Raw genomic sequence first — 16,919 nt, 5'->3', positions numbered from 1 at the left:
AACTTTCACTCTTCTCACACTTTTCATGATCAGACACCGCTGGTTCAATGGCACGATTCTTGTCCGCAGATAAAGATGTTGAACTTGGTTGGCTTGGGTATATTTTATCCAACGATATAGGATTCTTTCTTTGCATCATGCCCTTGGCTTTTGCATTTATTCAAAAATAACTGCATTCATAATTCCCTCATAGTAGTTTGAAGAGAAAGATGCGTACAGACTAAGAAGTCACAAAAAGGGGAGAAAGGAAGAAAAAAAGCGTCATACCTGGCCATAATTATTACTGGACATAGCTTGGAACAGTATGTGGGCAATTATTACTGGAAGCAACTTGGAACGCTATCTGTTGTCCACGTATTCTGCCAGCTCATCTTCTAGACCTAGAAACAAATGACACATAACAAATGAATCATAGTTTGTATCAGTGAAAAACAGTTACAGATTCTATGACTGTTTTATTCTAATTGATATTCCACACGGATAGCACACATTTCTCAATATAAAGCCACTAACCCATGACATTTGCCTAAAGTCTTCCAATGCACCTTTTGGCACTGTCAAACATGCAAGGTTAAAAACGGTAATGATAGCAAGAGTGGAAAAAGAAACCTAGAACATGGTATGTCATGATTTTCTTTGGTCTCTAAATGAACATCAATGACATGGAGAACAATGTAGTGATTGACCCAGATCTGGTGACTGTTAGAATAATAGGCAATTTCCATGTCATTTTAATTCCATAATTTAACAGCATGATGATGACATATAAAGAAATATTAATCATTGAAATCATGATATCGATTATATCCATGGTGAAAATACATGCTAGATCATGTATCATGTGAAACATATGAAGATAAAAAATATATGAACTTGATTCATGAATCATAACAGTGAGAAACTGGCATGATATATATCTCATATTTGTAACAAGCATAAGGCTACATATGAGGCAACATGACTGTAAAAATAAAACACATACGCAGAGCATATATTTGGCAGAAACAGACATAAGACATCTTATAAAACGGCAAGACTGGACATATGAAACAAACTGAGAGAAGATGAAACGATCATACCCTCCCGTCCGCAATTCCGAAGTTCCAGCATTCGACATGCTGTAGGAGAAGAAAATGTTTCCTCGAGGAAGGAGACGCCGGTGATCGGGAAGAAGACGACGTACGGAGACGGAGACTCTTAGGCAGTCGCGTAGACGCTCCCCAAAAACCTAATTGCCGATCCCCCGTGCAAGGTCTCGAACGACAAGGGCTTCGGAGGCACCTACCCTCTCGCTCCTCCGTGCGCGCAGAGTTACGAGATGAGGAGATCAAGAGTCAGGTCGAGTTAGTGGGTGCTAAAAATTAACACACCACGCCCGCCCGCCTGCCTGCCTCGCCTCGCCACGCCACGCCATGGCTCGGCCCGAGCCCGAGCCCGAGCCTGGCTCGGCCGGTGGCGGCGGCAGCGCTCGCGCGCGTGTGGCACGCCTTTGTCCGTTTTTCAACCTCTCAAATTAAACGGATTAATTCCAATCATTTAAGTTGAGTCAACGTCCTTTTAACTTCCAATCCGGTACAAATAATGATACTCACAATTACAAGCCATAGAGTTATTGATTTATTGAATATATAAATGGGCCTAGCCCATAATAAATCCAACAGTGACAACTAAAATCGATTTTTTAGAGTTGAGCTATGTTACGACATCCGCATTTCATGTAACATATGAGGGGCATAAAGGCACTGTACCTTGGAAACTACCACACTATGCTTAAGCTCAGTGCAAATTTGGTGGGGCATCCGTGTGGGCTGCTGTTTCCAATTCAAAACATGAGCAAAGAGGTAACATTAGCCGAACGCATATGAATAAGATAAATATCGACGACATGAATATAGCAGGATCTATCTGGTCCGAAAAAGCATGGATGGCTATAGCAGTACCTACCTGGTCCGAAAAAGCAAGGGACAAAAGCAAAGAAGGTGACATTAGCTGAAGACATCTGAGGAGAGTAAAAATTTCACAGCACTGATCTCAGCAAGCAGCAGGCATAAATAGATGGGAAAATAGAAAAAGGTTGACATAAATGAGAGGAAGCCTAAATGACTCACAAGGTAGCAACAAGCGACATGCATATGAAGGAATCCAACATGGAGTGGAGACACAAATACTGTTAATAATGCAAGTACGCAACAAAATGAAGAAATACCAACCTGTGCAGGAAAGAAGCAAAAAATATTCAGAAAAAATATAAGCAGTACGAGTACAAATTAACCATAGATTGGAAGCAGATATCATTGTGGAGCAAAACAATCTCAGTTCAATGCAACGTAGGTGAACGTATGCCCACCAAAAGATCACTGAAACAGGGGAACAATCAAATAACCCTTAAATTTAAATTTAGTATGTACTTCTCTGAAACCTAAAGAACAAAGGATTTTTTATTCTACTCACAGGGCTCTAAATAATTAGTGTTCCTAGAAACAACCCTCAGCATGCATTTGTATTGGCTGAAGAACTGTCTTTTTCTTTTCTCTTAATTAGTACGAACCACAAGATGAATTGGAACTGAATGCAAAGAATAAATATCACAGTCAGTTTGTCAGATCGTTTTGTGAAGTCATATGTTTGTTCTTCCAATTGGAAGCTAGACAGTAGCAATCTAAAACTGTTGCAGAAATGGCATTGTCCTATCTGACAAACACAGCACCTTGCCGTATGTGCTGACCCTTGGTGTCTACCTCTGAACCTACAATATCACCCGACATGGCCTACTCCTATATATGTATATAAGAAGAATACATTAACAGTCAGTCTACATATATCAACAAAGGGAAACTACACAAGAAAATCAACGTTGACTATGAAAAGGCATAACAACTGTTATAAGTACCTGAATTTGAATCATGCTGGAAGCAAAAAAAAAAGAGTCACTATAGAAAAAATGAAGCAACATTTTTGTAACCATAAAGCTACACCTTCTAGGGCTAGTAGTCATGTGGACCAAGATCATCAAAACCGAGAAAAAGAAAATTTGCCATGTCAATAGCAAAACCAGTCTTATTTTAAAAACATAATTCAAAGGAAAAAAGACTGCTGCAGGCAAGTATTACTGGCCATGATAGGCTGTGTCCATGAGATAACTATACATATAATCAAATATATGAAGTGGCACACACCTGCAATCAGAATAAAGTGTTAGCCTAAGAACCCATCAGCTACTTTGTACCTAAAAATAAAATGTGAATGGATAATCTTATTTATGCAATGACTATCATATGGGAACATCGGTCAAGAAGAAGCTAAGTAGGAAAGCGCGCATCGCACCCAAGCAGCATATTTCTATGGAGAAACAACATATAGAAGTTGATGGCTGTACTCACCTGGATATCCACTAAGTTTGGTCTTGTGATCTTGTCGACAAGGTCCTCAGCAGGCAATATTATCGCAGTACCCAAACCCAATTAGCGATTAGCAGGAATTCGCAGGCAGTGATCATAAGCAAGTAAGCAGGCAACTGTCATTGGTGCCTCAAAAATACACAAAACAGAGTAGGTAGAAAGAGATGCCAAAAAAATAGGAATAACCAATTGACCAAAGTAGAAAGAAATGAAAAAAATGGAGTGGAAAGCGCTATAGAAATAGGATATACAACTGCAGCGCCTATATAGATCAGAGAAAACTGCGACATAAATAATAGTAATTCCTAGTGACATTTCTGTTTGCAAACCACCACGGCTGTGCATAGTCATATGGGAGAATGTCAACAGTTTATCAGATCATATAAACTATGAACTTTTTATATAGATTCATAGTTTAAACCAACACGGCTGTGCATAGTCATTGTTGGCACCGTAGTGAACCATCGAAACGGTCCAATTGGAATAGATTGCTTCTCAAGAAGATGGAAGCTAATTGTATGATGATCCAATTTTTCATTCACAGCAGCATCATGTAAGCAAGTGTTTTTATTGCAGATTTAGTTAATCTGGAGGAACAACAAAATGAGCTAATAATCTAAGCATTAAAAAAAACTCCACGCAAGGTTTCTACCAGGACCTGCAGTAATGACAATAGGTTAATCTATATTGGCCTTGCCATTGTAAAGGAACAACCAATCTTCAAATGAACTGCAACCAATCCATCGGTAGTTGTGAGCTTTAAACATTTGGTACTAAACGGAATGCATTATTGCTAGCTAAAAAGATATGATGATTATATATGAATTCGAATAACATTTGCAGGTAGGGAAAAATATACCAGACCAAAGCGTGGCAAGGCAACAGGTAGTGCCTTTGACTTTGTCCGCAGCGTCAATCCTGCAAAAAGATTTGTTACGAACTCACTCCAAAACTATGAATCTTGACTCTCTAAGGAAAACTCTGTTCACTACAAAACTGTAGAAACGACAAAGCACTATTCTCAATATTGAACATGTATGAAATCAAACTTGAACCCACCAAAATAAATACGAATCACAGATGAAACCATGAACTAACCAAATTGAGACAATATGATAGGAATGAACCTGAAAATATGTGCTGAATCTTTTTTACCTGTGCTGCCCAGACACTTGATGAACCTAAAAATATGGATAGGACGACATTGACCTTCATTAACATAATGAACTGATGTGTATGAAAAGAACTAAAGAAATAATGTTTGTGGTCCAATAATAAAAAGCAGTAACATGGAGACAATCGTAGATAAGAGTCCCAACTTTTTTAAGTAAATGCAATGGACTAAATAGTTGATCGATTGGAGTTGAACCTCTTTTTTGTGTGTAGGACCAGTAATTATTGGAATTGCCTGGGCTTGAAATTGCTTCTCATTCTCATAGTGTGAAATGTACTTAGACTCAAATATTTTAGAATTGTAGATGGTACCATATATTCGAACTTCAAAGAACCACTATATATACATATACCTTGTTTGAGTAGAGTAGCTAAAATGTAAAAAAGAGCTTATAGTCTGAGTTAGATGAAGCGTACCCTAGAAAACAAAGGAAGGAATATACACCTCTTTAACACTGGAAAACAAAGGAAGGAAAATGTACCTCTTTAAGGAGCCTAGCTGAAATCTAAAAGAAATATGAGTCGAGCTGAAATATGAAGGAAATATATAGAAATAATAACATTGTGTAACATGTAACCAGAAATAGCATTGTGAAAAAGGAAAAGAAAACAAATAACAACAGAAGGAGGAGGCATGCAAGAAAGATACCGCACATAAAGTATTCATATTGTGCCTACACGGCACATCACAATTTATCTACATGTGAGCTGCATAGACAACAATAAATAGGCACAATAAGTTAAATTATTAAGTAAACAAACAAACCTAAATTGTTGGCATAAAATTCTAGAAACAACAGTTAAGTGGAACAGATATTTATCATTTAACTGCTCTCTTCACATGGCAAGAAGCTAAATTGGGGGGGGCTAGATGTACAACAATGGACAAACTTTTGGATAAAAATGACAGCAACATGAACCTGATATGGGAGAAAAAAAATTTAGTTGACAGCCATGATGTGGCTGTACACATGGAGGGTGACCTGTTTTTTATCATAGATACACAAATCTAGGGAAGCACACCTAAATTGATGGCATAAAATTCTAGAAACAACAGTTAAGTGGAACAGATATTTATCATTTAACTGCTCTCTTGACATGGCAAGAAGCAAGATCCATAGTAATGTGTATAGTATAAAAAACCCCAAAAGGAGTGCAATAGATATCTAAGAATCAACAATAACTGAACATACTTTAGCAAGGCTACACACACCTATATATATTGCCTGTAGCTCCATTGGTTTCCAAAGGAATGAGATTTACCACAACCTATCCACATAAAAAACACGTATAAAAAACAGCACCGGGAATTAGCACTACTTCAAATATTCTCTTCAAATATTCTATTTACTAATAACGCTCATTGTATTGAAAATAATTAAGGAATTTGTTATTGACACATCCATGGTAAATAAATTATGCATAAGCACCGTCTCAAACGTTCTATTTATTAATGAATATCATTGTGTTGAAGATATAATTATGAAATTTATGCTTGACATATCATGCTAAATAAATAGATTATACATATAAAAACGGGTACTATATCATGAAAACAACTATTAGGGGCAAAGCAAACACACACATACACATATAATTTGAAAAGAAACTTCAGTCTCATACATAGGAGCATCAAAATTATGCTACAGCACCAATAATCACTCGGTCATGCTGTAGATTGAAGAACACTTGGTAACTAAAGGTAAATCATATAATACTAAACGCATTTAGAAACACTTATCTATGAAACTGGAAGAAGTCCATGCTGCAGATAGAAGAATACTTATAAATTATGACGAGGACTATATATTTCCTCCCCAAAGACAAAGAAGGTACAGACAAATCTGTCTTCTGAAACCACCATAACCCCTATCCCAACAATCTTGGGCGTGCAACCAGGACACCCGCAATCGCGACCAACCTCCACGAGCATGGAAAGTGAAAGGGTCAGAGAGAGATAGAGGATGTCGTACCTCCATACGAGGATATCGATGGCGCAGCTAGGGTTTGGTCGGTCACGCCATCAAAAGGAAAGGAGAGAGAGAAAGGGGAGGGGAAAACGGAGGTGAGAGGCAGCCGAGGTTGGACGGAGGAGGAGAAGGAGGCGAAGGAGGGCGGCGCCCGCCGCCGCACAGCAGTCGCATCCGGCGGTGCCGTTGTCGCCCCTCCGTGCGTCGGGACAGAGAGAGACCGATGGGGAGAGAGGAGGAATCCAGGAGAAGAATCTGGAATGAGGGAATGTGAAGTGGGAGCCAGGTATATATTTAGTGGCTGGGGTCCTGATGAGAAGCTGCAGAAGCTAGCCAGAGCAACTACGACGAGGAGTTATAAGAAGTTGATTCTAACGGAAGCGGCTATAAGCAATCTTGGCCATACGATGACAGATCGGATGGTGGTGGGAATTTCGGGCGACGTGGACGGCGCTCCTGGCGGAGGAGCATGCCCCCCTTGTCTGGGTAAAAGTGTAGCTCGTCTTTTATTTTATTTTTAAACTCACACCAGGTATACATAATAACTTGGCATTTAAGTTGAGTCATTCTTTTTATCAATTTCCTATGCGAGATTGGTCTTTTGTTACACGAGCATTCGTTATTAGCTTGCAATTGTTTGATTTAAGGTTGAGCCATAAAATAATTAAATCTAAGAAAAATAGCTAGCTTATTGTATTGGCATAAATACCGCGCAACTAATTGTATGTCGTATCGTAATGCATGAGCATGTTTACTAATATTTATGGCTAACATTATAAAAGTTGTAAATTTATTTCTTCAGTCTCACACTCTCTCCCCGCACGTTCGTCCATAGCTAGTCTATCGTCTCTTAGTTGTCGTTTCTTACTCTCACACTTCTCGCTTTGGCTTTGGAGTTGTAAAACCTTTGTTAATGCCATACCGCTCATGTCATCTCCTGGTTATCGAGACCGTTCGTGTTGTGACTCGCGTGTTGACGTGTGGCTCGCCTTCCATCTTTCATAAACTCATAACAAGCACGCACAATAGCACCTATTTAAGATCAATCGATATCCAAATTTTTATACTCCCTCCATACTAAAAAAAATGAAGTCATTTTGAACAGGGCTTAAATCAAACATTGAGAATATAAATCATGAATAACTTTTAAGTTGTTGAGTTTGAAAATGTGAAAACCATATGTATACATTTGTCTTAAAAAATACTTTCACAAGAATTTACATATATCACTTTTTGATAAATATCTTTATAAAAATAAGTAGTCAAAGTTATGCTTTGGAGACCGTGTCGCTGTCCAAAACGACTTCATTTTTAGTATGGAGGGAGTACATGATTAATTCTTTATTGCATCAGTATTTATTATTTGTCTTGAAATTTATTTGATTTAATATTAGATTAAGACTAATTAAATCTAATAAAACAGCTAACTTATTATTACTGACACCAGTACCATCTAACAAATTGTATGTCGCATAGTAACGTACAAGCAGCCTGTTCGGGAGGCCGTAAACGATCGTGGATTATTTACTGCTGGCTGGTTTGGTGTGAGAGAAAAACACTGTTTCTGACTGGAAATTTACGATTGTTTACGAGCAAGCGAACAGGCTGAAGGACGTTTGGTCTTTAATTTTTCGTCTATTTTTTATGAATCCTGCACGCTCTTCTCAGCCTGCTGCTTTTCCGTTACGAGTGGGCTTAGGCGTCCAGTTCTCACGTGCGGCACTATAACAAAGGCAGACCAACGTGGGGCTAAGGGCGCGTACGCTGAAATTGTCTGTCAAACTTTTGGTAACTCGTGGCGTAAAAAAATAACTTACAGGATGTTGGAAGACTGCTGCGGTGCCATCTGTGGGAATCACTCGAACACTTGCCGAATGTGCGGTGTGGAGGTGTGGCGTATTTTGGCGTGGTTGGGTAACCAACCAAACGCGTCCTAAAAACTCAAAAAGATAAATCTTTAGGCAAGGGTTTACACATGACATCAACAATTCCATTCCTACGGTCGTTCACCGAAATCTATTCTAACGAACGAGCCGCAACGAAACATTTATTTGAAAATCCTATAACCTTCTGAATTGTGTATTCATTTTTAATTATGTCTGCACCAGTGTGCTCTACGTGACGAAATGAACAAAACTAGACCCTACTTACGTATGTTTCAAAGAATTTTATTTTAGTAGTAATTTATGTGTATTATCTTATAACACATAATTTATAATATATAACTTATAAGTATGACTTATAACATAACTTATGCACACAACTTGTATTGAATAATTTATGTACATAAGTTTTATAGAGTAACTTATGTACATAAGTTGTGTTTGATAACTTTTACACATAAATTATGTTTCATTACTTTTGTGTTTCTATGTTTTGATATAAGTTATAAACTAATTCGTTCTTTCGTGTTTAAAAACTTTTGTGTTCCTAACTTTTGGTAAAAGTTAAAAGTTAGTTCATTTCTTTGTGTTTAATAACTTCTTCTAAATGAGTTGTGTTTCATAACTATGTGTTTATAAGTTTTCGTATAACTTAATCGATTAACTTATTCTATTCTACAGAGTTATGTATCTTTCATGTGTATGCTACCTAACTTATTTGATTAAGTTACTGTATAGAGTTATGTGTCTAACTTTTGTGTCTCATGGGTGTGCTATCTAACTTATTTGATTAACTTACTGTTTAGAGTTATGTCTTTAGTCTCTATGGAGACATCCGATAGAGTTATGTATTTAACTTGTGTTTTCATGTGTATGTTAGATAGTCATCTTACTTTTTCTATTGGCTTATGTTTTTTTCTTTTGTTGTCAGCTTTTGTTTTGTATTTGTTATTTTAAATTTTAAAATATTTTGCAGATTTTTCAATTAAAGAAATAGATATGCTCAATGTCATAATTATAGAGATGCTGAGACTATCGCTGCGGAAGTTATGAAAGTTGTTATTTATCTGGTTTTGGAAGTTTGCATCATATTATGGAATTTATTCTATAGCATAGGTTGTAAAAGTTACTTTTATTTTGCTCCTCCATCGTTTTTAAACCTTTTTTATGTTCCCGAATGATTAATTTCTGAAAAGAAAAAAAAAGCATAGTATTGTATAACTTGGCATTGTTAAGTTATTTGTCGAAGTTATGCTATCCAACTCTAAGTTATGTGCACATGGTTCTTAAAAAAAAGAAAATATGGGACGCGTGAGATCCCTACGTCCGCGCCCACCACATCAAAAAAAAAGAGAGAATGAAATGCCTGCGCGCCCACCACGTCTGTCCAAAAAGAGAAAGAGAATGAAATGCCATCACACTATCTTACAAAGATGTGCGGGAATGAATGTGATCGGAGAATCGTTCGCTGACATCCGTTTGAATGAACGTATCTATCATCTATATTAGTCGGACGAATTGCGTATACAACAAATAACTCGTAACAGCTTTGCCACCGTGAGCTTTATTCGTCCAGCTTATATAGGGCACTACATATATATATATATATGGGTAAAACAGATGGAAAACCTCTTACCGTCATCGGGATCAGAATAGCCAGGAACGAAAGCAAAGGAGAAGTGCAGGTCTATAGAAACGGGCAGGAGCCAGAACATATCGAAATCCCACATTTAAATATACATTAATCCAATGCTTAATAATCAACGTATCCTATGCAATGAAACAAAGAAAAGAGGCATCACAAAATCCCGAGTGAAGTTCAGTAGTTCTAGACTCACGAGTCTATGCGCCTCCGTCCATAAAAGAATTCGTCCTGAAGAAGTCAAATAGTTCAAAATTTGACTGGAGTCAAAAAGCATTAGATTAGTCATAGAATATATTTTTATAATAAAATTATTTGGAGACATAAATACTAATATTATTTACTATAATTTTTGTTGAACTTGAGCCAATTTAACTGACACGATTCTCATAATTGCATTCTTTCGTGAACGAAGGTAGTACTTCGACTGCATTCATGTAATAGAACACATAGAAAATGAAGAAGCGGGCCGAAACGAAGGAATAGTATATTGGGCTTTGACGTGTAACTAAAATAGGGATAAAGATGGTGCTTCAAGAGGAGATTCCACAATTACGGACCGAAAATTTCTCTCATGTTTCCCATCCCGTTTTTGGGTTAGATCTAGAAAAAACAAAAAGGGCATGACAAACGTAGAGAAATAGACGGGACAGACCGAGAGTTTTTAAGATGACGCGATCGTGGTGCAGATTCTGATTACAAGACAACTCGTGCCCATACAAAAGAGCAAGGCGCTTGCGTACAGAAACAAAATACGTAGTCCGATTCTAGGATGAATTGGAACGGATGAAGAGTCATTGAATAAATCTCGCGCAACGTTGATCGTTCTGTTGTGACATACAAAAACATTTGGTACTAGCGTGGGTCTGTGAAAACGACGGATGAACAGTGCGTGATGATGTGAAAGGCCTCAAATTTAAAGTTCTTATATAGATGAGATGTGCTAGGCTCAACCAATAAACCCAATGAACTCTCATACATTTTCCTAGGGATAGGAGTAGTGTTTAATTAAGACATCCATTGCTTGTTTTGAGGATGCCCTGGTCAGAATGGGAGAGGATCAGAGGTCAATCCCATTTCGGTTGAATGAATGAAATGAAAATCCGGCCGTAACATTAGCTTCTGTTTCCATCGAGTTGTTTGCATCAATCATGCATCCAACGGCAGCTTATAGCATTGTATGAATATAGTAGCTAGTACAGATCAATCAAGAGTAGTTAGCTATCTACGATAGATAGATAATCATAATCCAGACGATGCAGACTAAACACGACAGAATCTTGCATGGGTTTTGTCTGATTGCAAGCTAAGGTTAGAATTACTGTATATTTTTTGGTGACTTGTCTGCCTATCATTCGATGACCGCGTCGTCCTCCCTGAGTGCTCGTATTAATATCATTTGTTTTTGTTTGTACTCCTATTTAACAACCACCATCCGATCGAAACAACTTTAGATACTACTAGTACTCTAGTAGTAAGTAGTATTGGCATCTATTGATGTCGATATATGGATAGATAGATATTGAACACATCCGCAAGGCCTGCTTTGCCATATTTATAGGAGCTGAGATGGAGTAGCTATAGAGTCCACGGAGCAGTTGTGAGTTATTGTTACTTTAGAACGAAAGGGCTTTTTAAGCTCACTATACATTTATCTTTTTTTCCAGCCACTAAGTCCGGATTTGGATGTCCATGTATCTAACTCAATTCATGTTTTTTTTATATGTAATTTAGTTTAAATTCCACTCTAATTACTTCAATATGCATACGTTGATGTAGATACATGTACATCCAAACAAGACCTAATGTCTTAGCCCGCGCAATTAGGTGGCTACCATAGACAATAATACTATGAATGTATGCGGAATGGCTTGCAATGTAGTGCTTCCATTGCGTTCGACTCGTGGTAGCAAATTGAGGCTAATAAAAAAATATTCTTCCCACCCACAAAGCTAGGGAGTTTCCTCGACCAGTTGAGTTCTTCTACCTTACAAGGGAGGCCAAATCCCTGATTTGCTACAATGTACTCGGTCTCTAACCGATACAATCCAAAAATGGATCTATTGTTAAAACATTTTTTATTTCTTTTGTCTTTATCATCCTTATTACTTCGTTGTATTTTAGGAATTATTGAACGAATACTGTCCACAGCTTGTTAACATTGTTCCTCTCCCATGATCTACTCGTATTCTTTTTTTTTTATTCTTGAATATACAAAATATTTGTGTATCATTGTATTAAGAAGAAGAGTTTAAACATACAAACAACGCAAAGGAGGTCGATCTAAAACAGTCGTAGCTGGATCCTAGCAAAAGACCTCTCGTATTCTAATTTCTCATGGAGACGTTTTTTTTTCTTTATTCGATTGTCATAGACTTTATTACTTACCAACTCTATTGTTCATCCTAGTAGATAGTTTTTTTTCTCCTTTTGTGCCACACATGTATTCACACCTCCATGTGTTCCACTAAAACACCCTCTTATTTTGTTCATATTACAAATAAAGGAACGATACACGGTTGAGTTGATATATGTGAACCTTACTGATTGTCAAAGGCTACAATGACAAATTTTGTGGGATAAATTTTGGGTCCAAAAAAAGATGTCTTTTTTTTTTCCTGAAACGGAGTGAGTACTGATCCTTGCCACTCGATTATTTGTGTACTCATACGGTCCTACCTATGAAAGAACACACCAAATAGGAAGGGCTCTCCGTCCACAAAAAAAATGCAATTATGTGATCCGTGTCGGTCAATGTAGTTCAAGTTTGACCAAATTTATAGTAAGTATTATTAGCATTTATGTCTCCAAATAAATTTGTTATAACAATATATTCTGTAACAAATTTAATGATATTTATTTTGGATCTTGAATGTTAGTACTTTTTATATAAATTTAATCAAAGTTCAAATTACTTGTCTTCTCGAAAAATGAGAATTGCATTTTTTGTGGACAAAGGCAAGGCAGTATAAAGTACTAGCTAGGTTGGAACATGAACGCACACCGTTGTATTCTTCCTTTCTTTCTTAATTATGGTGTGCTAGCAGCCAAGCACATGTATTACTTATCATCAACTCTGATTAAGTAGGAACTGGAGAGGGGGTACATCATATGCATTACATTGCATAATGCTACTCTAGTATATTCTATGGTGTTGTTTACATGCATGTTGAGAAGGCATGTGCGTCGTCACGACCTTGCATTGTTGCTCCACTTCTTTTTTGGAATGAATAATTCTGCTGCAGCTGCTCAAGTGCATTGTCATGGTCCTAGCTCTCTCTCCTCCAAGTCATAACACAACGCAAGCATTATTTGGCCGATCGAGATTATTATATATACAAACCAAACCAAACCACCTGGCCTGCCTGCTGCTGCTGTGCTCTGCATGGTCGCATTGCCCTGTTGGCTGACCTCCGTCCCTCCATAACTCAATTTTGACTTGTCTTTGATCATTTTCTTTTCATCATTATATGTACTGATTGATGATCGATCGATGATCTTGACTGTTTGTTTGTTTACACTTTTCACCCATCCCAAATTCAATGCATTCCATTCGATTCGATTCTCTTCTCTTCTCTATCCTATTCTACTCACCATCACACATCATCATGCTCCGCCGCCATGACGTGGACAGCTCGGTGCTCCTCCTCCTCCTCCTGCCCCCTGCTGGCGCGCCCGGCGAACCACCGCGCCGTCCGCCGTGCGATCGGCAGCCACCGCCGATTCTCCTCCTCCGACAGCCGCTCCCTCGCCGCGGCGCGCAGCCGTGGCAGGCTCACGATCTCCGACATGGAGCGCACCCCGGAGGATATCATCCTCGCCGCGGACGCCGACACGGCGGAGCCACTGCTGCACCCGCCACCTAGCCGGCCGTCCACCACGACGACAGGCTCCAGCAGCCGCTTCCTCTCCTTGCCCCCCATCATCGTCGGCACGATACCATCCTCTTCTTCTTCTGCTGCTGTTATCTTGTTGCTGTTGGGGACCTGGGCCTCGTTGCTGTACTCCGGGCAATAAGGGGAATCTGGCGGGAACACGAAGCGGCCGCTGGACATGGAGCGTAGCATCTCCGTGTCGAGCGCGATGAGGTCGGCGGAGTTGAGCTCGCTCCACCGGCTCTTGAACACCACGTCGGACACGATGATGCGGTGCTTGTGCCTGTCCAGCTCCAGCCCCGGCGGCGGCGCCACCGATGATATCACCTCCTCATCACCAGCCTGCTTCTCCGGTCCGGGCACGCGCTCCACGAAGATGTCGAGGAGGTCGCGTCCGCTCCCTGTCCCCGCAGCAGCAGCGTCTTCGAAGCGGCCGGAGGACAGCGCGTCGCCGCCGAAGACGATGCGCGCGCTGGATGGGTACTTGAGCCCGAGCGTGGCGTCGTCGGCGTCGACGCTGGTCCGGCAGAGCGGGCAGCTGGCGCTGGACTCGAGCCAGCGGTCGACGCAGTCGAGATGGAAGGCGTGGCGGCAGCGCGGCAGGAGGCGGAGGAGGTCGGCGTCGTCGAAGCGGGCGAGGCAGACGGAGCACTCCATCCCCTGGCGCGCCCCGCGCAGGGTGGCGAACCGGAAGAAGGGCAGCGACTCGATGACCTGCTTGGGGACTCCGACTGCTGCTGCTGCGGCGGCGGCGGCGCCATTGTTGCCTCCTGTCTCTCCGCCTCCCACCAGCGCCGAGGCCGGCGGCGGAGACGAGGAGGGGTGGCAGAACTTGGCGTACATGAGGAGGATGAAGGTGAGGGAGAAGATCATGGTGAAGATGCCCACCACGATGGCCACTCGGGGTCGGAAGGACACCTTGATGCCCACGCCCGCCGGCGTGTTGTTGTTATCCGCCGCCGGAGATGCAGACAGCTCGTCGGTGGTCGGCTGCGCTGTGGCCACGGCGGCGCACGCGGCCGCAGAGACGAGGACCGCGAGGAGAGCGAGCTGCTGGCGCGGCAGCGCCATGGCCCTGGCCCGGACGACCCAAAGATTTTTGACTCTCGGTCTCGGATGCGTTGCTCAGCGTCTATCTATCTGTGACCGGGAGGAGACAGGAGACGGCGCTGCCATGGAAATGGAATGCAAGACATGAGTGTGAGTCGTTATGGCCTGTGGGCCGCGCCTGCTGGCTGCTCCAGTGCACTCCAGAGGAGACGAGATATACTGCACATTGCCGAGGAGGAGGAGAGGAGGAAGAGGAAGAGAGGCAGACAGCAGAGCACGGCAAATGGCAGGGCAGTTGCGGCAGCGGGGTGTGTGGGCCCCCCATCTCTTCCAATGCAAGTGGGCCATGTAGGTAGTTTTCTGTGTGCTGTTAGCTTGTTCCTCTTCGTCTCATTCCCTGCATATATCGGAGTAGCATCTACTGTCTAGGAGCACAAGGAAAAGCACGGCGTCATCTTCACCTGCTACGTGACTTTTGGCAAATTCTGCTCTGCTATCATCAACAACACCATTGTTGACTTGCTGTATGCACACGCATTACCCCACCCATCTCTTGGTTTCTTCATTTTACACACAAGGAGGACAGCAAGACAAATTCCAGAAAATACAATTACCAACCCAATCCAATTTTAGAAGTGTTAAACATCCAGCAGAAGTGAGGATAATTTCATCTGCCAAACAAGGTAATAGCATTTTCAGTGGAAGCATTTCCAGATTGCTGCTAGGCCAGGCTCCCAAATTAAGATGGGCCAAAAATTAGGCTAGCCGACTTTTAGGCTGGTCACCGCCTAACTACATGTTCATGCATGAATGTTTTACCTTGGGCCTCCAGCGATACATAATACACGTCGTCGTCAAGGCGTGCGGCGGCTATGGGCTGCCCTAGCTAGCCTGTGACGGTCCAGGGATGGCCCACGATCTATTGAAGGACGCGAGACAAGGTGCCGTGGACTTCAAGCTATTCAGATGGACTTAGTCGGCTTACTATGAAAGTTAGATTCTGTAATAGGACTAGAACTCTTCTCTTGTAACCAACTAGGACAAGATACGTGCCCTTACCCTCCCCCTATATCAAGTCGGCTTACTATGAAAGCTAGATTCTGTAATAGGACTAGAACTCTTCTCTTGTAACCGACTATGACAAGATATGTGCCCTTACCCTCCCCCTATATCAAGAGAGGTACAATGCACCCCTTTTAACCATAACAATCATACAATCAATCCAACGCAAAAGGTTACACGCCGACTGGACGTAAAGGCTATTACTCGACAAGAGGGCCCGAACCAGTATAAATCGTTTGTCTCTTTGCATTTACTGTCGAGTTCTCCGTACGCCGAAGCCCTTCGAACACCGTCCTAGGTACCCCCGTGACGGGTTGCCGGTCATCAAACACCAACAGCTTGAGCGCTCTAGAGTTTTGTCATCATCGGACCAACAACCATTAGTAACGGCAGCGAAGAACGAATAACAATAAAAGATTGAAAATGTAGAGGAGAGGGTAAAAAGGTATAGTAAATAGTTTTTTAAGCAAATTTCATTCATTCATTTAACCATGGGATCAATGATATCACTATCCACAAAAGAGATTACAAAGTTCCAAAGGGGTATGGATGACTCGGGTTCCTTCTCAATCCAAATTGAACTAGCCCATGAGCAACATTATCACAACACCGAAGGATAACAAAAATAACATCACAATAGATGAACTTATTCGCCAACAAAGCACAAGCTTCTTGGAAATTGACTCCTCCTGGTGCTTTTTATCGACAATGATCTTCTCATAGAAATAGAGAGGGATGGTGTTATCCTAGTAGGAAACCTATTCCACATGCAATCTTCAAGTTTCCTATGAGGCTGGAGTAGTTTTCAACTAGAAAATCACTAATTGTCTTTGGACAGCCAAAATTAGTTCAGGTCGGTATGAAAG

At 40.9% G+C, this 16,919-nt stretch overlaps 1 protein-coding gene across 1 annotated transcript; it reads right to left on the bottom strand.

Moving 5' to 3' along the window:
- Window positions 1–13,228: 13,228 nt before the first annotated feature.
- Window positions 13,229–16,145, bottom strand: LOC136513972 (putative RING-H2 finger protein ATL12). Its single transcript, XM_066507950.1, has one exon. The coding sequence runs from the start codon at window positions 15,010–15,012 to the stop codon at window positions 13,663–13,665; it is 1,350 nt and encodes a 449-aa protein (XP_066364047.1). The 5' UTR covers window positions 15,013–16,145; the 3' UTR covers window positions 13,229–13,662.
- Window positions 16,146–16,919: the final 774 nt, after the last annotated feature.

Source organism: Miscanthus floridulus, chromosome 16, assembly GCF_019320115.1.
Source record: "Miscanthus floridulus cultivar M001 chromosome 16, ASM1932011v1, whole genome shotgun sequence".
Classification (NCBI taxonomy): domain Eukaryota; kingdom Viridiplantae; phylum Streptophyta; class Magnoliopsida; order Poales; family Poaceae; genus Miscanthus; species Miscanthus floridulus.
Note: the sequence above shows the minus strand (reverse complement) of the source record. Positions and strands in the feature narration are given on the sequence as shown.